The sequence below is a fragment of the Suncus etruscus genome, chromosome 8, assembly GCF_024139225.1.
Source record: "Suncus etruscus isolate mSunEtr1 chromosome 8, mSunEtr1.pri.cur, whole genome shotgun sequence".
Classification (NCBI taxonomy): Eukaryota; Metazoa; Chordata; class Mammalia; order Eulipotyphla; family Soricidae; genus Suncus; species Suncus etruscus.
Window position 1 is genome coordinate 24,487,722 of NC_064855.1, and position 27,307 is coordinate 24,515,028.

Genomic DNA, 27,307 nt, shown 5'->3' on the forward strand with positions numbered 1-27,307 from the left:
AGTGAGCTAGGTCCACCACCACCACCCACGACCACCTAGGAAAATCAGGGTATGCTGGGCTCCCCATGTGTGTGGAGTGATGGCTTGTGGCACTCACTGAGAAAGCAGGAGCAGGGGATCAGTGATGTCAGGGATGGAACCGAGAATCCACCTACCATCCCTGCCCTCCAAAACAGTCGAATTCCTTTTCTCCTGGGGGCCGATGCTGGGGTCAAGCGCAGATGACACATGAGGTGCTGGGCTCAAAGCTGAGGCCCCATCAGTCTGATGTGTATATGTGGGTGTTTAATTTTTTAATGTGACTTGCCACAAATGATGAACAGTCATACCAAAGAGAAAGAAGGAGAAAATAACAGTAAAAATGTGATTGAATTGCCAATTCACTGGGAGCTCACACCTAAGTGTTCTCACACTGCACAGCCAGAGAATCTGTCCTTGGCTTTCCCAGAAGGTCCCTGTGATGTGAAGAAGAGCTTGTCTGCACCCCAGTAAGGGGGCATTAAGCACGAAGTAAGGGGGCTCCTTTCTGTACCACATATCCACACAGTCTCCTTCCTAGATCTGGACCATTAGGTGTAAAGTTCCTGAGTCCATGTTCAGAGCTTCAGTATCCTTTCCTGGGTGTCCCAGAGACGAGTTGGGGAGGCACTGGGGGGCGGGGCGGCTCTTCCCAGCCCAGCTGAAGCTCCAAGGAATCCCTCTCAAACTGGCATCCTCACTAGGTGCCCCCTAAACACCGTCCCCCACCTGCTCCTGCTGTGGTTGCTCCAAGCCCAGGCGGTGCAGGGATCGGGTGAAGAAGCGTGGGGGCTGGCACAACAGGCTGAGTTCGCGGCCCTGAGCACCCAGGCCGGGCAGGAGGAGCTGGCGGGCATGCAGGTGCAGGGGCAGGTGGCGAGCCTTGGACTGTGACAGGCCCAGCTTCTTCAAGGTGCCGGCTGGTAGCTTCTGCACTCGGGAGGTGGGGGTGGGGAAAAAAAGAGAGACAAATGATTAACCCTGGGTCTCCCCACTCAGCATGCACAACCTCAAGGACCGCCCCATAGGCTCCCTGTGAGTGAACAGGTAGTGAACTGTCTACATGCAGCAAGGCTGCAGATCCTGGAGCCCTGCAGATTTGTTCACTTTGCTCCCCACCTGTCTGCCAGTTCTGCCCTGCCCGCACTATCTCCAGCCTCCATGTGGTTGTATCTTGGATGAAAGAGGGGAAACTGTCGGAAGGGGGCATCTGTGTAATACAGCAACCTCCAGCCCCATAAATGTGGGATGTGATCTGCCAGCTCCACACCCCAAATTCCTTATGGCTTTGCTCTATTTCCCAGACAGACAGGGGCCCAAGGCTGCTGAGTGGCTGGTGTTGCCGAGTATACAAGGGAAGGGAGAGGTCATGTCTCTGCTGATCTGAGATTCAGTGAGAACAGTGCCTGATGCCTAAAGAGCCCAGAAGGCAGGTCTGCACAAAGCAGCCTCGATGGAAATGCAAAGAAAAGTTCTCAGAACTGGAGACAGTTCAGGGGGGAAGGTGCAGACTTATATCCTATCCCCTGAGCACAGAGCTACGAGTAGCCCCAGAACTCTGTTGGCTATGGCCCCAAAAGAGTACGAATCTGAAACAGGCTGGTTGTTAGTTGGGCGATGTCAGCCACAGTATTTCCTGGAGCCAAAAACCACCCAAGAAACTCAGGGAGCCCAGTAGACTTCCCTTACTGGTCCTGGCAGAGATCTAGGCAGAGAGCAAGTGTGAAAAAGTGGGAGTGGCTCACTGAAAATTGCTGCCTCCAGGCTGTAACCAGGGGCAGAGCCGACTCAGACTACATAGGGGAAAAGGCTGAATGACCTCACCACTGGCATCCAGCAGGCTCCATTAGCTATACCTGGGGCGCTAGGCGATTCCAATGTGAGTACTTGTGATCGCCAAGGATGGGGCAATCCAGCCCGAAGGCCAGGTGGACACGAAGCTGGTGTTTGATTCCTGGAGAGAGAGAAAGAGAAATCCCAAGTGGCACAGAAGCAGCCCAACTGGATTCACAGCTCCCTGAAGCTTGTAGCACTGAAGTACTGGCTTCTGGACCTTGCCAACTGCCTCCCACTGACACAGAAGCCAGAGATAGTCAGGACTGGTGCAGCCTGCTCAGCTTTGCTTCCTTTAAAAAAATTGAATCATATGAATTATAAAGTTTCAAAATTATTATTATTTTTTTTAGGACTGACTTCTGGCTCCACGCTTAGGGATCATTCCTAGAGGTACTCAAGGGACCATATGGGATGTCAGGCACTGAACCTGGATCGAGCATGTGCAAGGCAGATGCCCTCCCTGCTGTGCTATCACTCTGGCCCTGAGTTGCAAAATTATTCTTTTTTTTTTTTTTTTTTTGATTTTTGGGCCACACCCAGTAATGCTCAGGGGTTACTCCTGGCTATGTGCTCAGAAGTTGCTCCTGGCTTGGGGGACCATATGGGACACCGGGGGATCGAACTGCGGTCCGTCCAAGGCTAGCGCAGGCAAGGCAGGCACCTTACCTTTAGCGCGCCACCGCCCGGCCCCACAAAATTATTCTTTTTTTTTTTTTTTTTTTGTGGTTTTTTGGGTCACACCCGGCTCAGGGGATACTTCTGGCTCCATGCTCAGAAATTGCTCCTGGCAGGCACGGGGGACCATATGGGACACCGGGATTCGAACTGATGACCTTCTGCATGAAAGGCAAACGCCTTACCTCCATGCTATCTCTCCGGCCCACACAAAATTATTCTTAATCAAGTTCCAGGGTTACGATGATGTTAGATTACCCATCCCTATCAGTGCTCACATCCCTCCACCAAAGAGCCAGATTCCCTCCGATTCCCATCCCATCTCTCTGCAGGCACTTTATTTTTTCTTTTCTTCTTTCCCTTTGGGTACTTTGGTTTACTCCTTTGCTGAGAGGGCGCCATGCACACTTTGCCTCCGTTCAGTCTATAAAGCTAGAAAAATAGCACAGTGGGTATGGTGTTTGCCTTGTATGCAGCTGACTCGGGTTCGATCCCTGGCGTCCCTGAACCTGTCAGGAGTAACTTCTGAGCGCAGAGCCAGGAGTAACTGAGTGTCGCCGGATGTGCCCCCAGAACAAAACAGACCCCAGTAAGTCCAGAGTGGTTGTGTCCATCTATCATGGTTGTAGTGGCATTCTTTGCCCTATCTCCCCCACTCTCCCCACCCTACCATACACTGTAGGGAGCTTCTAACTAAAGGCCCATTCTCTGGCCCTCAATTCTAGTATCTTCAAGCATTAGTTACTACTCTAGTATGTTCCTTTGTCCCATAAATGTCAGCTCTGAGAAATGATTCTACTTCATGGCCCTGAGCAGTGCTCTGTGACTCGCTGATCACTGTGGTGAAAAATGGACAACAGACTTTTGGCTATTTAATGAAGAACCTAGGCCCTGGGTCTCACTTAGTATACCCTCACCCACCTCCAGCTCATTCTGCTTCCCCCTGCCTTTGTCTCACTTGGGTACCAACACACCATTTCCTCCTTCCTCCCTTCAGCCCTGGGGACTTCCAGTCAGCTTCAGGTCTCTATGAATCTGACTTCACTTAGGGTAATCCACAAGACATCCTTTGCAGGAGAGATAGGATAGTGAGTGCTTGACTTACATGAAGTATACCTGGCATCTCAGATGGTCCCTTGAGCCCATGAGTAGTAATTTCTAAATGCAGAGACAAGAGTAAGCCCTGAGGGGCCGGAGAGATAGCATGGAGGTAAGGCGTTTGCCTTTCATGCAAAAGGTCATCGGTTCAAATCCTGGCGTCCCATATGGTTCCCTGTGCCTGCCAGGAGCAATTTCTGAGCATGGAGCCAGGAGTAACCCCTGAGCACTGCCAGGTGTGACCCAAAAACCACACACACACACACACACACACACACACACACACACACACACACACACACACACACACACACACACACACACACACACAAAAAGAGTAAGCCCTGAGACTAAAACAAAATAAAATATCAAAAAGATAAAAAGAGGGGGCGGGAGAGATAGCATGGAGGTAGGGCGTTTGCCTTGCATGTAGAAGGACTGTGGTTCGAATCCTGAGGTCCCCCGAGGCTTCCAGGAGCGGTTTCTGAGCGGTTTCTGAGCGTAGAGCCAGGAGTAACCTCTGAGTGCTGATGGGTGTGACCCCGCAAAAATAAAAGAAAAAAGGAAAAAAAACGGGACAGAGTGATAGCACATCGGTAAGGCGTTTGCCTTGCACGTGGCTGATCCAGGATGGACCTTGGTTCGATCCCCGGCATCCTATATGATCTCCCAAGCTAGGAACAATTTCTGAGTGCGGGAGTAACTCCTGAGCGTCACCAGGTGTGCCCCCCCCCCCAAAAAAAAAAGATAAAATGACAAAAATATCCTTTGCTGATGTCCAGGGAACTTCATGTTTAGGGTCTCCAAGGGCTGTTCATGGGACAGCCTGTGTGAATCTGGACAGTCCTAAGATTAGACAGTCTACAATCTGGTGCACACCACAAAAACACACGTATACAGTGTGTATGTAGCTTTACGTATATGCACACATACATACATGTGTGTATATGGCAAACCATATATTTTGTTTATCCATTCATCTACTAATGAACATCTAGGTTGTGGTCAACAGGCAAATAAGCATTTGATAGATTGAGAATAGTGAATCTGCAAACAGTGATGATGCTTCTGGGGTACACTGGAAAGACTTGAGGGACTACATGGTAATTCTACTTTCATTTTCTTTGTTTTTCAGCCATACCCAGTGGTGCTCAGGGTTTATCCCTGGCTTTGGCTCAGGGATCACTCCTGGTGGTGCAAGGGGGACCATAAGGGCTGCCAGGGATTAAATCCTGGTCAGCCATGTGCCTGGCAAGTGCCCTCCATACTACTCCAGCCCACTATTTATATTTTGGAGGAACCACTTTGCAAGTTTTTAAGTAGACGTGTTGTTAAGATTCTTCTGTTACTCACTATTTTCACTACAGCTGTGCACAACCCGTCTGAGAGGCACAAGCAAAACAGGTCAGCAGCCGCCCTTTGTCCCATAGTCTTTGCTTATTCCTGCCACCCTACATAGCTTGCCTGTCCTTGCCAAACCGTGGTCCTCTCATCCCATCAACCACTGTGGTCCTCACCATTCACCCTTCTGCTGTTGTTTTCCTCACCCCCTCATCCCGTCCCATGCAGTCCTCATCCATTCCTTATCCCCCACCCTGTGGTCATCATCCTCTCGATCCTCTGTGGTTCTCATCATCCATCCAACCGTACACTATGGTACTTGTCCATCTCCCCATGCCCTGTCGTCATCATCTATTCTCCCATTTGCTGTGGTCCTCATCCATCCATCCCATCCCCCGTGGCCCTCATCCATCCCTCTATCCCTAGTGGTGCTCATTGATCCTCCCAACACCTATGGTCCTCATCCACACACCCCATGTCCACAATCTACTGTGGTCCTTATCCATCCCCCTGTACCTTGTCATCCTCATCCATGTCCCAATCCCCTATGGTTCTCATCTATCTCCTAGTCTATAGCACTCATCTTTCTTCCTGCCCCCTGTGGTCCTTATCCATCCCTGGTCCTCCTTGGTTCTCATCCACCTCCCCTTCCCCCATGGTCCTCATCAATTCCCCCTATTCCCATGGTCCTCATCCATCTCCCCATCCTTGTGGTCCTCACTATGCCCTCATTCCTTTGGTTTTCATTCATTTGTCCCCTGGATCCTCATCTATCCCCCCAATCCCAGTAGTCCTCCTCCATCCCTGTGTCCCATGTGGCCTTCTCTTTTCTAACTAGGGGAATCCCCAATGAGAATACATAGAGGTGCTTGGTCTCTCCCTCCCACGAAGATAGGTGGAGTGTTCTTACCAGTGACAGGTTGCAGCTCTAAGAGGGCAGAGGAGATGCTACTGCTCAGCACCTGATACTGTGTGACGGCTGGGTGAGCTCCCCGGCTGCTCCGCTGTCGCACCAACCTGTCGCCGTCCATACGGAAGCTGGGGGATAGCATCATCTAATGCCAAAGAAGCAGTGGTCAGTGCCCGGGACCTGGGAGGAGGGGCCTGGCCCACAGAGGTACTCACCCACCTTATGGTGCTGCTGCTGGCCGTGCACTTCCTTCTCAATGATGGGGATGTCCACGACGCCTGCAGGGGGTACTGGGGTGTGCACAGTGATGGCCCTAAACCAGACACATAAATGGAGCCACAGTGAGGGGCCACCACACGTGCGACCCAGACTCTGTAGATGTGTTTCAGCTCAAGTCTGGCCAATCTTTACTCAAGCTAAAGGGATCCAAGGACCTCAAAATTTGGCTGGGACTTGACATGGTTTCTACAAACTCTCCTGTTTCCCTACAAAAGGAATCCAAGTGAGGAATGGAATATGGGAATCCCTGGTTGGAAAATTACACTAACAACACAGGGTTTCGTTTCTTTTTCTTTTTCTTTTTTTTTTTTGGCCACCCCCAGTGATGCATGGCCTCACCCAGTTCTCTCATCAGTCCTTCTGTCCCCATTTTTCATTATGAAGGAAATAGCTGGAAGCTGAGAGTGGCTGATATTACTCCATGGGGAAACACAACTGAGAGGGAGCACAGGTCTCCCTTTCTGAGCACTTAGCTATGAAGCTGAACTTCCTTTGCCAGCCCTGATTTCTTAGAATGGTGGGTGGCCCTTAAATGAAACTCAATATCTGTGGATTTTCTTTTATTGTTTTTTAAGCAGAAATGCCCAAGTCCCACCCCCGCTTCACTTGTGAATCATAGGCTCAGGGGGCGAGTCTCTCTAGATCACAATATTTCTGCACAACCTGTAATACAAAAAGAAATAATACCCAACATGTAAAAGAAAATATTTGGGCCAGAGAGATAGGACAAGGATGAAGGTGCTTGCCTTACAGGCAAACCTGAAGTAACAGTCAATAAAAAAAGTGGGCAAAAGAAAGTCTGCTCAGAGAAAGGGAAATTTATACAGCCAGTAAATATGGAAAGTCCTTATCACTGATCTACAGGGAAACAGAAAATAAAATTGCAGGATGCAGCCTGAAGACTCTTCAGCATAGCCAGCATTGCAGGGCCAGGAAGAGCCCATCACATGAGCTGACAGCTTATCTACCCCTGTTTCTGCCTCTTCCAGATCAATCATAGAGCCTCCTCCTGGGTCCTTGTTCATCTGTCAGAGAATCACTCAGCAGGAGACAAAAATGCCCAGAGAGAGCCTGTCACATGCTTAGAGTAAGTGCTCATACCTTGCACAGGAAGGCCTGGGCTTGCTCTCCAAGACTGGAGAGGAACTGAGACTCTCTCCCCGTTCCCCACTTTGCACACCATACAAACAAGCCACACACACATGACCTTTCAATGTTCTGGCAGAAAAACACTGTGACTACTAAGTACTTTGAATGCACGTGTTGCCTATACTCATAGATCTGAGTAGCACCTTCAATGAAGAGGCCATTCTGCTGGACGGCTAGTGCCCTCATTCCTGCCCCTCTACCATGGACATACCAGTACTTCTTCTCTACCTGCCGTGTTCTAAACAGCTCTTGGACTTCATGCGCCATTTCTTTTTCCCAGGCCAACACCATCACACCAGTGGTTTCTTTGTCCAGTCGATGGCACAAATGTAGAGGTTCTGCCTTGTGGCCACGAAGTATCTTTGCCAGAACAGGCAGCACATCAGAGATGCAGATTTGGACTCCAGGGCCACCTACGAAGGGAAAGGCCAGAGGCTGGAGTAATCAAGGAAAGATTCTCACCAAAAACTCAAAACGGGAAAAGGTTCTTCCTGGATTAACCACTACAACTGGGCCGGGCGGTGGCGCAAGAGGTAAGTTGCCTGCCTTGCCTGCGCTAGCCTTGGACGGACCGCGGTTCGATCCCCCGGTGTCCCATATGGTCCCCCGAGCCAGGAGCGACTTCTGAGCGCATAGCCAGGAGTAACCCCTGAGCGTTACTGGGTGTGGCCCAAAAACAAAAAAAAAAAAAAAAAAAAAAAAACCACTACAACTTTCTAGGGGCCGGAGCAGTACAACTTTCTAGGATCTTACTAGTAGCATGTGATTTGGGAACTGGCCCAGAGGTGTGGCCTCAGAGCATATGCCACAAAGAAATTTCAAGTTCCCACCCCCAGCTATTAGCTCAAAATGCACTTTAACAAGATGCCTCTGGGGCTGGAGAGATAGCATGAAGGTAAGGCATTTGCCTTTCATGCAGAAGATCATTGGTTCAAACCCTGGCATCCCCTACGGTCCCCCGAGCCTGCCAGGAGCGATTTCTGAGCCTGGAGCTAGGAGGAACCCCTCAGCGCTGCCGGGTGTGACACAAAAACAAAACAAACAAACAAAAAAAAATCAAGATGCCTCTGTTCTCATTCACATATTCAAGTTTGAGAAGCACCATCCGAGGGCACATGCCTTATTTCTCCAACACGCAAAGAAAACTACTTATATAATCCCCAAAACTTGACCATCAAAATAAAGAGTTCTCACTTTATAAACTAAGGCTCAGAAGTGTGCCAAGTAAACCCTGGAGAAAAGCACCAGAACACAAGGTCACTTGAGGCACTAGAATTAAAAGGACCAGTTTGAGGTGAGTCACTTCTAGCATCAAACACATGTTCCAGACTAGCCACTGGACCTCACAAAGTATTTCATCTTCCACATTCACTTTCCTCATCTGCAAAATATAAATATCTAGAAAATAGTGATCTCATAGAGAATGTGAAGGCATGAAACTATGGTGACAGGCAAAAGAGAAAATCAGGTGAAGCATTTGCAACATCTGATTGAAGTCCTTGACTTTATGCACAGCTTTCTCTATAACGCCTTCCCAGCTTTCTTCTTAGCTAAACGTGCCTCTCAGCTAGCAAAGCCCTTGCCACAATCAAGCTTTTCTGCCAGCAATATGCCAGCAATCTTGCCCATGTTGTCTCTCACAACATGCAATATTTATTCAAAACCAACTGAGGAGCTGCAGAGGGAACACTGTGATTAAGGTTCCAGTCTTACATGCAGCCAAGCCCAATCTGATCCCTGACACCTCGTGGTCCCTTGAGCATTGCATAGTGTTTCCTCCTCCACTTACCAAAATAAATCCAAAATCAATTGAGTGTCCAACAGGTTGAACGTAAGTTTTGCATGTGAAAGGTTCAAGTTTTATCCCAAGGATACCTTGGTCCACCAAGAGCTTGAACTCTAAGCACTAAGCTAGAAGTGACTTTAAATAATACTATGGGGGGCTGGAGTGATAGCATAGCAGTAGGGCGTTTGCCTTGTATGCAGCCAGCCCAGGATGGATCCAGGTCGGATCCCTGGCACCCCACATAGTCCCCAGAACCTGCCAGAATCGATTTCTAAGTGGAGAGCCAGGGCTGCTGGGTGTACCCCCCAAAAAAAACCATGTAAATAATATTATGGCTGGCCCAAAATAAAAAAATATATATATAAATAAATATGTGCTTATTAAAAATAGTTAAATATATAATTTAAAATAAATTATATAAATTCTTTTTTTGGGTTTTGGGTCACACCCGGCAGTGCTCAGGGTTACTCCTGGCTCCATACTCAGAAATCACTCCTGGCAAGCTCGGGGGACCATATGGGGCGCCGGGATTCGAACCTATGACCTTCTGCATGAAAGGCAAACGCCTTACCTCCATCTTATCTTACCTATCTCTCCGGCCCCATAAATTCTAAGGGCTCTGGGATGTTGTTACTCCAATACACATCTTGGGGGATGAAGACAGGACATAACTCAGTGGTAATCAGGGGCAATGCCTGAAGGGTCATTTATGGTGCCAGGGATTTGAACCTGAACAACCACATGCTAGGCAAGCATCTTCACCTCTGTATTAACTCTCTAGCTCCTAAACTTTTGTTTCCCATTAATTGTTGCTTTCCTTTTTCACAGGTTTCAACACCAACAGCCTGCTGAATGTAAATGTAGCCCTGTAGCAGAGCTCACCATGTCCTCCAGAAATAACAGTCTGCCAGTTTTGAAAAGGAATGATTTCACTTTGTCCTCCTAGTACATTATATAGGCTGTACCCACAAACACTGAATCCCTGAGTGAACGCTCGTTCGAAAAGCTTCAGAGAGACCCACAACTACCATGTCAAGAGTGCCCTATTTGCAGCAGAGCTGCAGCAGCATCCTGCCCTTTCACCCACCCGTGAACTCCTTACCGTGCACGGGAACGCCATAGGGCTTATTGATGACCACAAGGTTCTTGTCCTGGTGGATAATCCCTCGACTCAGGGCCTTCGCGAGAACATTGGGGTGGACACGCTGCAGCTGCTGAGTGAATCGCACTAGTTCTTTCACTCTCCGTGTAACGGGATTTGCCGGCACCTACAAGGAAACGAGAGGTGGGGAAGGTCCTGGGAAGTCAGGGTGGTCCTCAAAACACTGGGTAAGGAATTTGGATAGGAGCTAGGCATTATCTATTGTTGTAATATTGTTTTTGCCTGTCATCCCACCTGGATCTTCCAGGTGGGGGTGATTAAGGAATGAAATAAAAAGCTTGTTGGGGAGGCATAGGGAGCTCTTTTGCCAGAACTGACGGCTTGTTCAGTTTGCTTTTTGGAGCTGGCTGCAACTGACAAAAGACTTTCTTTGCTGAACCTTTGGTCCCCTAATCTTTTGCATTCGTTGATTATTTACTCCGGACATTATTATCAAAGTCTCCCCCAAAAGGGGGGACGGAAGAATGGGATTCAATTTATCTTTTTGGGAATCATTCTTTGACTTGGAGACCATCAACAAGGGGTTTGACATCCCCCCACAATCTATATCAATAGCATTACTCATCTATGGGGTTTAAGAAAAATAAGACATTTTGTAATAATTATCAGAGATAATAGAGATGAGGGCTGGAAGGTCCAGCTCACGATAGGAAGCTCACCACAAAGAGTGGTGAGTGCAGTTAGAGAAGTAACTACACTGACAACTAACATAACAAGGTGAATGAATGAGAGAAGTAGAAAGCTTATCTCAAATACAGGCGAGTGGGTAGTAGGGAGGTGGGAAATTTGGGGCATTGGTGATGGGAATGTTACACTGGTGAAGGGGGGGGGGTGTTCTTTATATGACTGAAACCCAACTACAATCCTGTTTGTAATCAAATTGTATTAATAAAGAAAAAAGACTTTCTTCTTTCCTGAATAATCAGAGTTTCTGAGTCACCACACACACAGTATTTAGTTTCGAGCTGGGTGGGTGTCGAGCCTACCGAGACCCTTCTTTCCCATTTCCCCACAATAAGTGTCAGCAGGCTCAGCCCACCCAACTCACTCGCTACCTCCAAGGGGGTAGTGGCTCTTCCAGAACTCACCGACTCTTTGGCCTTCTGCTCCTGTTTCTGGCTTCGAAGTCTCTCTGCCAATTTCTGGGCACTGAGAAGAGTAGAAGCAGCAGCGGCGGAACAGAACGACTTGGCAGCGAGAGCGCCGAGACTCTCCCAACGCTTCCCAGCCACCCGGACCCAGACGTCCATCACGCCCCATATGGGCGCCGCCATGTTGCCGGGAAGGCGTGGGCTAGGCGCGATCACGTGGTGCGAATTCAGCCAGTCACCGTTGTCCGGGGTGGGACCCTAGGGTCACGTGGTAACGGGTGGGCGGGGCCTGGCTCGAGTCACGTGGGGCGGCGCGCGCGCGGAGTGCGGCTGCGCGGGCCGGTAAGCTGCTGCTGCTGTTGCTGCTGTTGCTGCTGGTGCGGTGGTGGCGGTTGGTTGGAGGCGACCCCGGGCGGTGAGTATATGTCTAGGTCGGGAAGCCCAGCGCTGATGTTCGGGCATTTGGGGTTGGGGAGCATCGTCCTGAGAGGTCGCTGCTACCTCTTTAGGGAACGGTTCCCGCAGGTGAAGCCCTCCCCGCCCCCCCATCGCCCACCTGGACGCTCTCATCAGTTTTTGGCCTACCAGATTGTGTGTCCCCAGGGCAGGGCGACCCAGGCCCTGAGCTGTCATGTCCCCTCTGCCTGACTTTTGGGGGTGCACACATCTCGCCTGGGCATCCCTCCCTCAGCTCCCGACCTCTTTTGTTTCCTTCCCCTGGTCACCTGCCCTCCTTCTTCAGGGATGCTGGGGGCCTGGTCCAGTATCCTGGGACCCCAACCTGTGCCCCCTCATAATCAGAGGCAGTCCTCCCCATTCTTAGCCTTCCCCTCTCTCAGCCTTCCCCTCTCTTGGCTTCTCCTCGTACCCCTTCTCTTCCCTTCTCACTCTCACGAAGACAAAGACCAAGTACGTAGGACGCACCCCCACGGACCTTCCCTTCGCCCTTCATTTTTCTATGCCTCCCTCTCCCTCCCCGGAGTTTTGCAAATGCTCCCCCAAAACCTTTCTGGGTCTCTTGCCAGGTGTTGTGCGACCCAACTGCCTGCCGAACTGACTCCCCTCTGGTTTCATGAGACGCGAGGTGTGGGGGTGGGAGAGGTTGAGAAGCGAAACATCTGGGGGTTTGGAGGGGTTATGATATCTTAGGACCCTTCTATCTGTCGTTGGCCTAGAAGCAACTTTGTGCTCCGGTGCTGATTGCAGACAAAGCGATGTTGTTTCTTTTGTTTTGTTTAGTCTTTTTAAGATGGCTTAGAGTGAAGGCTGGAGTAATTTATGGCATTGGGTCTGTCTGCACGAACCCCTCCTGAAAGGGGTGAGTGGGAAAGAACTGTGTTGAATGTGGCCGGGGAAATGGGATTCACCTAGAGAAGACTTCGGGTGGGAGAGCTTGGAGAACCAGGCATCTCTGGAATCTTGCAAGAGGAACTGTGAAAAGGAACCAGGCAGTGGTGTTGCGGCCTTTGATGGTCCGTGAAGTCTTCCTGGGTAGCCAAGGGAAGGCAGCCAGCACGGTGGTGGTATTTCTTCTAGTGCTCATCTTTTCCTTCTGCCCTTTCTTGGAGTTTGGATTGTTCAAGTCAAGATGAACTACTGTTGGCCGCTGCTGTGAAACTCTGAGTCCCTTAAAGCTCATTCTTCCCCCACCTTTTTTTTATTATTATTTTTTATTTGATTGCTGCAGATAACAAACCCAGGGCCTCATGAATGCAAAGTGTGTGCCTTATCACCAGATAACATCTCTGCCCTCTCTGTTTATTTATTTTTTTTTGGGTCACACCCGGCAGTGCTCAGGGGTTACTCCTGGCTCTATGCTCAGAAATTACCACCAACAGGCACAGGGGACCATATGGGATGCTGGAATTCGAACCAACGACCTTCTGCATGAAAGGCAAATGCCTTACCTCTATGCTATCTCTCTGGTCCCCTCTCTGTTTATTTTTAAGCCCTAGATCTGGCACACAATCACCTGAATGGGTGGCTGAAGAGTGCTGTAGACCAATGTGAGGTGTGTCTGAGCATTTTGAATGGTCTTATTTCTGCTGGGTTTTGACCTGTAGAATAATAAAGGTATTTGTGGAGTGGAAGGAAAGCTTGTGGATGATGGCAGATTGTTGGAAGGCAACTGTACCAGATTCCTAAAGATGAACTCCCACTCTGCTTGTTCCCCTATGCCACCGCTTATAAATCCACTGCTAGAACATTGAGTGATCCTTAAAGGTCAGACAGTTTCGCACCAGAAAAATGACAACCTCTCAGTGGGCTGCTCTAGACCCAGACTCTGATCTCACCAGTTAAATGGTTGCTCATATGGCTAATCAGGCTTCCTGGTCTGTGAACCTCCTTTTTCAGGCCTTTTGGACCTCGGGCCTTTGGTTCAGAGCATCATGCTGAACATAAGCCTGACTGGGATTTAGGACTTGGTAGGTTCATTCCAGATCAGGCTTCCTGGTCTGTGAACCTCCTTTTTCAGGCCTTTTGGACCTTGGGCCTTTGGTTCAGAGCATCATGCTGAACATAAGCCTGACTGGGATTTAGGACTTGGTAGGTTCATTCCTGCCTTCACTGACTGGTTCATTGTTGCTTTCCAGAAGTGACATCTATCTGTTCCTGCCGAATGGGCCTTCTGTGACAGGAAACAGACAGAAGAACCAACTCAGATGTCATTGTTACTTTATGGTCTTAGGTTTCAAACTTGCCCCAGGCACATACTACAGTGCTGGGAAAAAAAAAAGGCAGCCATTTATTTCCCCTGGAACTTCTCTCTGTCTCTGTCTCTCTTCTCTCTCCTCTCTCCTCTCTTTCTCTCCTCCTCTTCTCTCCTCTTCCTCCTCTGCTCCTCCCCATCCCCAAGGATGTTTCAAAGTAGCCCAGGCAGACAATCCTTTGCCAACCAAACAATAGTTTCAAAGCTAGAGTAGGACAGGTGGCACAGCAGTTGAAGTGCTCCTCTTGTATGGAGCAGACCCGGGTTCAATTCCCAGACCCTGCCAGGAATGATTCCTGAGTGTAGAGCTGCCAGAACCACACCCAGTGGCAGCCTTTTAAAGTTTTACCTGTTGGAATGTTGTAAGAGAATTAGAAAAAGTCAGAGTTGGTGTGTTTTTGGTATTGCAGTACAGTATAGGCACAGAGGGTCCTGCTCCTTTTATTTATCACCTATAAGTCTAGTCACTTGAAGAAATATAACTACTTGACAAATACACAAATGAATGTGAATTGGAAGTTTTTTTTTTTTTTTCATTTTTAGATAGAATCCTATTAGAGGTTATTCTTTTTCCCACTTCTTCACCAATCTCTAAACTTTTTGTCTGAACTGCTTTGTTGGTGTAAGGAAGAAAATTATAGTGGTGATGTCTAGTGGTGTTTTGGGTTTTTTTTCCCCTTTTATACAGATTACAAAAATGGCTTATTCTGGAAGATTTTGGTGTGCTCCCAAATAGCCACCTAAATGATCAATCATTTGATAATTAGTTTTTAAATATATTTCCCAGTGCAAAAACAAGACCATCTTTTATTTTATACAAGGGCTAATACGGGAGCAGTGTGTAAATAACTCTCAAGTAATGATTTGCTAGTTGCCTATTAACCAGCAATTGTTTTCCTAAAGAGCAGGAAGTACTTGAGCCCTATTTTATGGTTTTACGGGGATTCAAAGGAGAAACCTGCAGTAATTCTCTGGCCTTGGTCTTTAGAAAGTTGCAGCAGTCAGGAGCCTGGAAGTCTGCAGGCCAGCTCTTGCTCAGCTGCAAAAAACTTTGGGCTTCTGCTTAATTTTGTCTTTTTATTTTATTTTTGTTTTTGGGCTGCACACCTGGCTCTGCACTCAGAAATTACTCCTGGCAGGCTTGGGAAACCATATAAGATGCCCCGGGGGGTTGAACCCGGGTCAGCTGTGTGTAAGGCAAATGTCCTACCTGCTGTGCTATTGCTCTGATCCTTATTTTGTCTTTTAAGAAAAGGTTTTTATAACTCTAAGCTACTACTGTTTGAAGATTTCCACTGACAATTAAATATTGCCTTTTTAAAATTTTTTTGTCCATACTCACCAGTACTCAAGGCTTACTCATGGCTCTGTACTCAGTTGTATTCCTGTTGGCGTTTGGGGGACGATATGTAGTACCAGAGATCATCAATACCTGCCCAACCTGTGTACTATCTCTCTGCACCCAGTATTGTACTTTTTTTTTTTTTTTTTTTTTTTGGTTTTTGTTTTTTGGGCCACACCCGGCGGTGCTCAGGGGTTACTCCTGGCTGTCTGCTCAGAAATAGCTCCTGGCAGGCACGGGGGACCATATGGGACACCGGGATTCGAACCAACCACCTTTGGTCCTGGATCGACTGCTTGCAAGGCAAACGCCGCTGTGCTATCTCTCTGGGCCCCAGTATTGTACTTTCTTAACAAGACTTTATTTTTGACTTGTCTTGAATACATTGAACATTGGCACAGAGTACCAGGATTCTACCCTGGTTCCCAGAATCAAACCTGTGCCACTGAACAATCATTTCTATTTGGAGGTGACTGCACTGGGTGGTGCTGGCATATAGCTTGAGATTTCCAAAGTGAGGCAGGAGCAGGAGGGCAGATAAGGGAAAATCCTGGAAAACCACGGCAGAAAACTGAAGATAGATGTACGTAGAGGATTTCCATTCTTTCTTCTGTGACAGCATTTGAAAGTTTCCGTTGTGCTTGTGCCCATTCTTTCACTGGTGATGAGGTTGGTGTTTGTGTGGTGGTCCAGGCGAGTCCTACGTAAACCAGCACTTGCTAGTTGCCGATTAACCAGCAATTGTTTCCCTAAAGAGCAGGAAGTGCTTGAGTACTTTATTTTTCTTACCTTGGTATTCAGACTTAAGTAACTGGCACTGACCCTCTTGCACCCCTCCATAGGGCAAAGAGCTCCACCTCACTGTCCCCGACCCTTGCTGGCATTAGGGGACCTTCAAGGAGACCCATGCTCAGCCTCGGTGTATTGCAAGGGCCATGTCTTCATTTAATCTCTCATTAGTTTCTTGATCACAGCCTTTCAGCCCTTGACCTAGTCTGTTGGTAAAGAGTTCTGAGCCTCACAGATGGATTTTTTTTTTCTCAAAAGTCTGGGAAAGTTGTTCCCTGAGAACAGGACTCAAATGCCAATGCCATAAGGCTCTGGCACTCTGAGGCCAAAGGCAAGCTTGTGCCTGTTTCAGGATGCTTTACAGTCGCTTATTTAATGTTTTCCATTGTACATGCGCTGTGGGAAATAGAGTCACATCAGAGTAGGGGCTGTCACAGTTCTGCTTCTTGGATGCTTTTCTTTTTTTGTTTGTTTTGTTTTTGATGTTGTTTTTTTTGGCCACACCTGGCATGCTAGGGGTTAGTCCTGGCTTTTGGCGCAGAAATCGCTCCTGGCTGGCTGGAATTCGGGGTTCGAACTCAGGTCCCTGGCCGAGTGCAAGGCAAACACCTTATTGCTGTGCTAGGGCCCCCTTCTTGTATATTTTGAAAATGACAGCTTCTATGTCTTTTTTCTTCTTTTATTTATTTATTTTGTTTTTGGGGCCACACTCGGCAGTGCTCAGGAGTTACTCTGTGCTCAGAAATCGCTCCTGGTAGGTTTGGGGGTTGATATAAATCGCTGGGGATTGAACCCTGCGTCCATCCCAAGTCATCTGAATGCAGTGACCTCTGCCGCTGACTATTGCTCCTGCCCCTATGTCTTTCTTCTTATTGTGCATTTTTCCTAATTGTAGATTTCAGGCTTAGGTTTGCTTATATAGAGACTAATGAGCTCCTATGGATACTAAGATTCCTAGGGCCTCCGCCATCCCTTGCCTGTGGGGTGCTTTTGAATGAGATCTCTGGTAGAGCAGAAACCCTGGGATCTAGTCTATGAAAGAGACAGTCTTGTTTACACTGTGACTCTCTCACAAAGTATTTATTACACCTAAAATAACAACCTTCATCATCCTGCCCCTAGGCAGGATGGCTTTCTATTGCACTGTTTTTTCTTTCTTTCTTTCTTTCTTTCTTTCTTTCTTTCTTTCTTTCTTTCTTTCTTTCTTTCTTTCTTTCTTTCTTTCTTTCTTTCTTTCTTTCTTTCTTTCTTTCTTTCTTTCTTTCTTTCTTTCCTTCCTTCCTTCCTTCCTTCCTTCCTTCCTTCCTTCCTTCCTTCCTTCCTTTCTTTTCCTCTTTCTTTCCCTCCCTCCCTCCCTCCCTCCTTCCCTCCCTCCCTCCCTCCCTCCCTCCTTCCTTCCTCCCTCCTTCCTTCCTTCCTTCCTTCCTTCCTTCCTTCCTTCCTTCCTTCCTTCCTTCCTTCCTTCCTTCCTTCCTTCCTTCCTTTTTCCCAGTTGATTGGTTTGACTTTAGAGCTAAATGGCACATTTCAGGAATTAAAGGGCTTCATTCTCCCCAAGAGCCAGGGACCTGTAGGGCCTACAACACTGGCTGAGTTGACTCCAGGCTGGCTCTCCCAGCTGCTCTTCCTCATGCTGGCAATGTCACTTGAACCCTTCACTGTGCTTCTCTCCCCTTCTCTCTCCCTCCAGCTTCTGTGAGGATGAGCACTCTGCAGAGCCAGGGTTTACTCTCAGTACACAGGCACCTGTGTACTTTTTTTCTATTGAAAGAATCTTTGAATAACAGTTGAGAAGTATTGACTGAGATGTAGCTTAGTATAGAGCAAATGCCTCATGTGTATGACCCCTGGCACTACCTTTCCTCTGTCCCCCAAAGGTTGGGGCCCTTCTGTTTCTCACCTATAAAAGAACAACTAGATTTCTGCAATACAGTATTAGTGGAAAGTGAAGCCATCTGATATGTCTTAGAAAGTACATGAACCTAGGGCAGAAGCCTAGGACAGCGAGTAGGGTGCTTCCTTGCACATGGCTGATCCATGTTTGATTCATGGCACCTCATATGGTCCCCCAAGCCTGCCAGGAGTGATCCCTGAGCGCAGAGCCAGAAGTCAGCCATGAGTACCTCTGGGTGTGCCCACCCCAAACAATAACAAATAAAGGATGTGAGCCTAGAAAGCAGAGAAAGGGCTGGGAAGTTGAACAGGGAATGTGGCTCTTTCTTGCACGCACCTGGGCCCAGTTTAATCTCCAGCACTCCATGTTCCCAGAGCATCTCTGCATATGGCCCTGCCTGCAGTACCTCTGGTGTGATCTGGTAATCCAGAGCCTGCCTCTTACTGTGGGACCTTCACATCGAACCACCAGCCTGGTTGGCAAAGAATCTCTAGGAAGACTCCTAGCCCTTCTCAACACTACTTGGGAGGCCTCCCCAAACGTGAAATGGTCATCTTGTCAGAGCATTTCCAAAGTGGCAACAGCAGGATGATATGATGGTGGCGTGGGGAGGAGAATGTATATTGGAAGAGTGTGCGTGGAAACCATGTTACCATGAACAGTGGAAAATGGAGGGACAGACCATGTGGTTGGATAAAAGTCAAAGGGTGTTAGGTCTCAGGCTCCCTTGCGAAATTTAAGAAGCTCTCTGAAGCTCACAGCTACTTAAGTTGAAAGTACCCATTTCTGAAACAGGCATCAGTAGGTTAAAGCCGGGGTTGATTGCTCCTGGGTGCTGTTTGCCCACAGAGCCCTGTGGCAGAGGGAGGGATATAAGCTCTTTTAGGTTTTCAGGCTAACCTGCCCTGAGTTAGCTGATAAACAAACACACCAGTTCCTCCTGTGTCGAGGCTGCCCCTCCCTGTGACCTAGTCCATGTCTCCCTGACTTGGTGAGTGATGAGATTCACCTACAGAATTCTTCAGAAATTTGAGTTCTAGAGGTCAGAGAGATAGTACAGCGGGTAAGGCATTCGCATGCATGTGGCCAACTACAGTTCAAGCCCCGGAACCCCATATGGCCCCCCCAATCTCTCCAGGAATGAGATCTTGGAGCACAGAATCAGGAGAAAGCCCTGAGATTGAATGTAGCCCAGAAGCAAACCAACAGAAAAAGGGAAAGGGAACCTGGAGAAGGGTCCTGGCAGGAAATAATCTAAACCAGGGTGTGAGAGGGGGGGGGAAGGAGAGAGAAAGAGAGAGCAAGAAAGAGAGGAGAGAGGAGGGAGGACAGAGAGAAAAAAAAAGAGAGAAACAAAGAAAGTATCCTGAGCCAGGCCCACCCAGTTGCTTGAGACATTTAAAACAATCTCTGTATTTGGGCAAAACCAAGTTGTAAACAAACAGATACCAGAAACCAGGGATGATCTTTATTTTCAGTGAAGCAAGGTGTAATCTAACTCACACATGTCAGGCTGTGGTGCTCTCACATGTGAGCTGGGGATCACCTGCTTGTGGACATTCTGTTGTTCTGTGGTACTTCCGGGGTTGCTTGGGGAGGAGGGGCTTCTTGCAGTGCTTGGGATCCGGGCACTTGGACCATCAGGGTTGCACCTGGCACAGGTGGTGGTACCAATGATCAAACTCCACTTTGATGCTTGCAGGGCAGAAGCTCTGAGCCAGGGAGGGCCCCCCTGCTTCCCATATTTGTCACATTCTTACAGTAATATTTTTGTTTCCTCACAAGTATTGTTTCCCTTTCTGGAAACCTGATCCTGCAGGCTTGGCCACTCCCCATCCCTCTCTAACAAGGAGAGTTTGTTCTCTTCATCCAATTTTCTCTCCCCTGCTTTCCCCTCCATGATGTATGCTGGCTGTGCCAGGGCCCTGGGACCACTGCCTAGGGAAGTGAGGTATTCAAGAGTTGGAGGTGAGCTGCTTCCTCCTCTTTCAGGGTTTTGTTTTGGGTCTGAGCAGAGCTTCAGTCTCTCAGCTCTTCCACACATCAAAGGGAATAGGTTTCACTTCAGTTTTTATTGGGGAAAAAAGAACATCCTGAGAAGACTGTGAAGTTGGTTTAAGGTAACGGGCACTTTGCCCAAGTGTCTTTCGATTCTTAGTTCCCGGCTCAGAATGGATCCAGGAGCTTGCAGGCTGAGGTCTAGGGCTGTGTTGAGCCACTAGCTCTTGAGTTTGGGCCCTTGAAACAATAAGAAGGAGTGAGCACTTACCAGGAAAACTCACCAGGTTGCTTTAGCACTCAGAGGCCTCTAGTCCATGATAAGAAATAGAATAGGTCATTGAACTGTCCTTTGACCTGTGAGGGCTTTTATGAACCTTGGAGTTTTGAGAGAAGATAACACTGAAGTCTCTCTCTCTCTCTCTCTCTCTCTCTCTCTCTCTCTCTCTCTTCTCTTCTTTCTCTCTCTCCTCTCTCTCCCCTCTCTCTCATCTCTCTCTCCTCTCTCTCCCCTCTCTCTCTCATATCTCTCTCTCTCTCTCTCTCTCTCTCTCTCTCTCTCTCTCTCGTGCTCAGAGGTTACTCCTGGCTCTGGCCCACATTGAAGTCTTTGAAAATTTCAATATGCAGTTGTAGACATCATATGTAACCATTCCACCCTGTTTTAAAGTCAAACAGCATAATCTTTTAAAAGCTTCATGTGATAGCTGTACCCCACTTTTTTTACACCCAACTCCCAAAATGTGTGGCATGAAATCTTTAAGGTTGATGCAGTGAGTGAAGTGAGATATATCTGAGTCACAGGCCAGGGAAAGCTACCATTTGAGTAGCTTTGGGTTGTATCAGCATTTAGTTGGTATTTTAGAATATAATTGGTGGATGGGGCACATGAAGTAAATGGTTGACACCCTGGTTGCCCCGTACTCTATTCAACATTGAGGAAAGGGCAGAGGAAGAGAAGCTGTTTTCAGATAGCAGGAGAACAGGATTTCAGAGCTGTGAAGCTGGAGCCAGACACAGAGGAAAAGGACTGTGTGCCCAGGAAGGGTGTTTACCTTCCTCTTCTTTTTTTGTTTTTATTTTTGTTTTTTGGGCCATACCCGTTTGATGCTCAGAGGTTACTCCTGGCTAAACGCTCACCAATTGCCCCTGGCTTGGGGGGACCATGTGGGACACCGGGGGATCGAACTGCGGTCCTTCCTTGGCTAGCGCTTGCAAGTACCTTCCTCTTCTTCAAGTATCCTCTAAGACCTGCAGCTTCCCTGGGCCTCGCTTGTGTGTTTGGGTTGCACCATGGCACCGAATGCCTGCACATCCTAAATGGACACACTTCCATGGAGAGGGCCCGAGCACCAGGTCCTGCTCACCACAAGGGGGTTGGAGGTTGGAGGTCAGAGGTCTCTGTATGTGTATCTCCACCATCCAGCCCTGAAGTCAGCAAGAGATTCTGCTGCTCTGCCTCAATTCTTGGTGATGAGCCAGGGTGTGTTGCAGAAGATGCAGCATCTATAATGAAAAAGGGCAAATGCCCCTGGTGTCAGTGAAGCTGAACTAGAAGCAGTTCCAGGAATATTATTTATTTGGGGGGGGGGCATCTCAAGCAGTACTGGAGGTTGTTTTGGAATTAAAGCAGGTCAGTGCATGGACCTGTGGGTACGGTGCTGCTTGCTTAGTAACGCTCTTACCACAAAACCTGGCCTTTAACATAATGGAATAGGAAAGTTCAATGATATGTATGTAGCTATTAGCATTCCTGTTATGTAAAACTCTGCAGACATTTGGGGAAATCCTCAAACCGGATACAAGTGCACCAAGTTCAACATCTCTGGCCACATGATACAGAACAGATCTGTAGACTTTACATCGGACTGTGTGCTGTGGTATCTTTTCATGCAGAAAGGAAGGAGGAAACAAAAGAGAAGACTACTCCAAAGCAGGCGAGGGTTTTTATATATATATATATTATATTATATATATTATATATATATATATAGCCTCAGCCATCATCAGTAAGTAGTCACAAAATGTATGTTCAGCATAAAGAAGCTGTCAAGCCTGAGTTGTTTATCCTGTGCGGCAGCACTGGAGATCAAACCCAGGGTCTTGTTTGTGTATACAAGCAAATACTCTTGCACTGTGCCTCATTCCCCACACAATCAGGCTCTAACAACTCAAAATGTCTACTGATCTCTTAGACCTTCATTGAACAGACTGCAGCATACTCAGCCAGATAGGAAGTGTTTGCACTTTAATCTCTGTGTAAACACTTAACAAGAACTGTGGGCCTGGGAGTAGATGATAAGAAAGACAAGCCCTGTATACTCCCTAGAATAGTACTTGTGCGTAGGGAAGAAGTCCAGAATGCTCAGATAAAGTCAAGTGAAGAACCAGAGCCTACATGAAACACTGGGCAGCAGGATCTGGCTGTAGCAGGCACTGTGAAATCTGAGGCTCAGGCATGGGCAGAGAGTGGAGGAGGATGTGTGTAAAGTGGGTTTGTGCTGTGGGTTTGTGAATGCCGGGCAGGAGGAGGCAGAGATGTATTGTAGACAATAGGAGGCATCAGATCTTGTAGCCAGGAGATGCTTCCTTTTATCAAATGCAGGGAGAAGCAGTGAATCATTTAAAACCAAGGCTGGATATAATTTGCAGCTTGAAATCGCATTTGCTACAACATAAACTTATCTCTCTAGTGTAAAGTCCTTTTTCAGTTCTAAATACTGTTGAATTTGAGTCAATTGCCAGGAAGAATTCTTGCATGTGTGAAAGCTGGAATATAAGGGACTTGCCTTGAATGCAGCAAGGGCTATCTATCCCCAGCATTGCGTAGTCCCAAGCTTCACTGGGCAGCCCTGGAGACCCCAAGCAGAAAGTGCTGGGGTGAGTGAGTGAACCTTAGAACCTCAGCCCAAACCACAGTGTTTCTTTAGGTTCTCATATTGAACACTTGGCCCAGAGTTCCTGGGAAGTAAACCACCTTCCACCCCCTGAGCCTAAAACAACCAGAGAAATATTGTGTTCTTGAAGGGTCTGGGGATGTCAGAGTGAACACTGCCACCGGGTGTACCTCTGTATGGCAATACCCACTTGGAAGGGGAAGGATACAGGGAAGGGAGAGTACACCGTCAAATTCTTTTTACATCTTAGATATCAGAAACTTGAGCTATAAAAAAAAAAAAACAACCAAAGAAATGTTGGGTTACTCCTAAACCTTAGCCCCAAGCAGCTCGCTCTGCAGTGAGATCACCACTCTTGGTGACATGGCATGGAATTCGGCTGTCACACCCACTTCTTAAGGGGATCTTTCCTTTTCCTTTGGTTCCTCACAAACAAAAGGGCTTTTTATAGGCCTTGTGTTAAAAATAGTCATGGGGTTTTCCCTTAGTTGGAAATGCAGCTTCTGTTGCTCAATCACCACTTCCTTGCATTTGAGTTCATTCTTTCGGTAAAGGTCTGCATGCTAGTATGAGCCAAGCACTGCTCTAGGATCTTCGGGTAACATTGAGGTACAGTGTGCCCATGTTGGAAAACTTACATTCCAGTGGGAAGAGACAGATGACCAATAGTAAACAGAAGTAGCACGTTTATTGCATGAAGAACAGAACCAGATGTGATCAGTGTATTGTTAGAGAGTGTCTGCCTGGAAAGTCAGGAGCAGTAGAGTCAGTGCAGAGAGCTGATAGTGTGATTTGGGCAGTAGTAGCTTGGTTGTAATTTCCCAACTCTCCTCTCTCCTCCTGCCAATCCTTTGCTGTTGTTGCCATGATCCAAGGGTATTGGGGGTCACACTGTGGTGCTTACTGAGGTGTGTTCCCCGGGGCTTGCACACAGCAGACGCAAGTGGTTGCAAGTGTCATCGCAGCACTGGCCTCACCACCATCCACCTTCCTGGCTGAGGTGCTCAAACACCTCTTCCAGCTGTGATGCAGCTGAACCCTTCCTGGCAATGGGGACAGGCTTACGTTAAGCACTCATGGTCAGTGGGGCAGCGGGGCTGCTGTGATGCGGCTGAACCCTTCCTGGCAATGGGGACAGGCTTACGTTAAGCACTCATGGTCAGTGGGGCAGCGGGGCTTGAACCTGTGACCTTATGTGTCACCTTGGTCCCCACGGCTCAGGTTAGTGTCATGTCACATTAAGGTTAGTGCAGCCACTCAGGAGATGGTAGACAGGAATAAGCACAGAGGGAGGAAAAGCCTCAAGGCCGGTGCAGAGCTAGGCCTGTTGGGGGCAACAAAGAGACCAACATGGCCAGAGGGGAGAAGAACCTCAACTTTCTAAAAAGGGCTTCTCCAGTCACTCTTTTTTGTTGTTTTTGTTGTTGTTGGTGGTGGTTTTTTCGGACCACACCCATTTGATGCTCAGGGGTTACTCCTGGCTAAGCGCTCAGAAATTGCCCCTGGCTTGGGGGGGGACCATATGGGACGCTGGGGGATCGAACCGCGGTCCTTCCTTGGCTAGCCCTTGCAAGGCAGACACCTTACCTCTAGTGCCACCTCGCTGGCCCCTGTTGTTGTTGTTTGTTATTTTGGGCCACACTTGGTGACACTCAGGTTACTCCTGGCTATGTGCTCAGAAATTGCTCCTGGGGCTGGAGAGATAGCTTGGAGGTAGGGCATTTGCCTTACATCCAGAAGGATGGTGGTTCAAATCCCAGCATCCCATATGGTCCCCCGTGCCTGCCAAAGGCGATTTCTGAGCACAGAGCCAGGAGTAACCTCTGAGTGCTGCTGGGTATGACCCAAAAAACAACAACAAAAAAAGAAATTGCTCCTGGTTTAGGGGACCATATTGGATGCCGGGGATCAAACCCGCTGCCCCACTGACCATCCTGAGCAGCTCTGTGTAAAGCAAATGCCCTACCCCTGTGCTATTGCTCCGGCCCCACTCCAATAAATTTTTAAAAACCAGTAAATGTCCGACCCTGCAGTCATCTGTGAATACCAGGCTCATTTCACCTTCAGTTAAGTAATTTAAAGGTAACACATTTAGTTCATGGGCAGCTGTCAAACCAAGTGAGGTGCCCTTTTTCATGGTACCTCATGAAAAAGGAAAATCATGCTTCTATTCTAGTTTATAGATCTCCCAGCTTAAAGACAAAAGGCCTTTTGTTTAATAGAACAGGCCCTAGTTTAGGGAAATCCCTCTATGAGAGTAGTCTGAGTTGTCTCTCTTATTTCTTCTAAGCTCAATAGCTCTGTTACTTGAGTCCACTGGTTTTTTTGTTTGTTTTCTTTTTAAACACTTAGCCCCTTGTCCGGCACCCCACTTGTCATCTTTTTTTGTTTTGTTTTGTTTTTGGGTCGCACCCAGCAGTGCTCAGGGGTTACTCCTGGCTCTATGCTCAGGGGACCATAGTGGATGCCGGGATTCGAACCAAATGCCTTACCTTCACGCTATCTCTCCGGCCCCTGAGTTCCCATTCTTTAGTTAGTACATTGTTCGTGTACAAGCTGGGTTGCAGTGCAGCCAATATGATTATAGGGCCAGGGTCTGCTGAGACCATCTGCAGTGCCCATGGCCAGCTCTGAGGTTCAGAGGCTTCACTGCAGGTCCACCTCAGGTTGGCCTTTAACACTGTTTGCTGGTTGGTTCTTTGACCCAGTGGGATTTTCCATGTGTTCCATGGGTTTCCAGTCTTCTGTTAGGCATGCTGTTCGTTGAGGCTAGTCAGGGACTAACATGGTAAGACTGCCGAAGCACTATGCTATGCAGAGCAGCATGTTGGTCCGCATTCCCTGTGTTGCCAATAGCATGGCGCTATTGGATTGAGTCTTGTCATTGAGTCACAGGCTTAGTTTCATCAATGACTGGCCTTATCAGTCATGGTATTTTGCCTTTGAGCTCTCTCCTGGTTATTGTTTCTGTGTCTCTGAAACTGAAGCAGAGGTCTGGTCACTAAAAAAAGAGGCCCCAAGACATGGGTCTTCTAGCTGAACAACCTGTTTTATTTTCATAGTGGAAAGTGTTTTCAGGTGTGTCTGCTTGTCTGCTTGTCCTGCAGAAGCACTGTGGAAACATGCAGATTCTCCACACCCCACTCCGTCTTAGGAGTATTTCAGAATAACCCCCAAATGGAGTCCCCACCACATTTTTCTCCAAGAAGAGTTTTAGCTGTTCAGGCCCCCACCCTAATTTTGTTGTGTTGCCACCCTAATAAGGCAAGACTTAGCATTTTGTGGCTGGACTTTAGTAGCTGCTGGATATTGACAGAAAGTAGAGTGTATTCAAAAGCAGTCTTATTCCAAAATCCTCCTTTAGTCTAGTGATTTGAGTTTAAGCATCATTAAGTGATCTGAGTAGAGTGTCTCTTGACATTCCTTGTTGTGTCTGCTTCAGATAGTGTGCACCCAGCCATGAACTCAAAAGTAGGAAGTTCATGAGGCTCAAGTGATTTCTTCTTATCATAGTGGTGCAGAACAGGCTCCTTTCCTTTTTGTTAACTTTAATAATAATTGTTTAGAGGCCAGAGAGAATACAGAAGGTAAGGCTTTTTGTTTTTCCTTTGCTTGCAGCAACTCTTGGTTCAATCTTTATCTCCACATCTGGTCCCCTAATCATCAACAGAAGAATTATAAATCATCTGGACACAGCTGGGAGTAGACCCAACACACACACACACTCTCTCTCTCTCCTTCCTTCCTTCCTTCCTTCCCTCCCTCTGCCTCCCTCTCTCCTTCTCTCTCCCTCTCCCTCTCATTAACAGGGTACAAGGAACCATCTTAAGGGTAATGCCTGTCTTGCCTCTGAGATCCTGGATTTCATTCCCGGCAAAAATTGTGAAAACCGATCTGCTTTGAATTTTTTATGCTGCTCTTGGTTTTGGTGTTAATGGGTTTTAGGATCATGTGGCTACTTCTGGAGTAGAGTCTCCTGAGATGTTTAACTTGGTGTGAATTGTCATCACTGTTGGAGTTTTAGAACAAAACATTTTTCCAGAGTTCATGTTTTTTTTTGGGGGGGGGGGAGTCACACCCGGTGGCATTCAGGGGTTACTCTTGCTCTACGCTCAGAAATAGCTCCTGGCAGGCTTGGGGGACCATATGGGCTGCCAGGAATTGAACCACCATCCGTCCTGGGTTTACCACATGCAAGGCAAGCACCCTGCTGCTGTGCTATCTCTCTGACCCCAGTTTTAAAACTTTCTTTTCCCCAACTGGTCAAATTTAGTTCTGTTGAAATCAGAAATTCTGAGAAAATTAGAAAGGAGTGGGATGAATGGAACATCA

The 27,307-nt window shown here is 47.8% G+C and overlaps 2 protein-coding genes across 3 annotated transcripts in view; one reads left to right on the forward strand and one right to left on the reverse strand.

The window, feature by feature from the left end:
- Positions 1 to 659: 659 nt before the first annotated feature.
- On the reverse strand, positions 660 to 11,528 carry RPUSD4 (RNA pseudouridine synthase D4). The gene is made up of 7 exons (XM_049778905.1): positions 11,343 to 11,528; positions 10,195 to 10,360; positions 7,518 to 7,719; positions 6,098 to 6,191; positions 5,879 to 6,023; positions 1,875 to 1,972; positions 660 to 948 (listed from the first exon to the last, which is right to left on the reverse strand). The coding sequence occupies exons 1-7, from the start codon at positions 11,526 to 11,528 to the stop codon at positions 730 to 732; spliced, it is 1,110 nt and encodes a 369-aa protein (XP_049634862.1). The 3' UTR covers positions 660 to 729.
- A 172-nt stretch (positions 11,529 to 11,700) lies between these two features.
- Positions 11,701 to 27,307, forward strand: part of FAM118B (family with sequence similarity 118 member B) — a 46,850-nt gene continuing 31,243 nt past the window's right edge. For both annotated transcript variants that reach the window (XM_049778907.1, XM_049778906.1), the window contains exon 1: positions 11,701 to 11,760. The gene's annotated coding sequence lies outside the window, so the exon portion shown is untranslated. The remainder of the gene's footprint in view (positions 11,761 to 27,307) is intronic.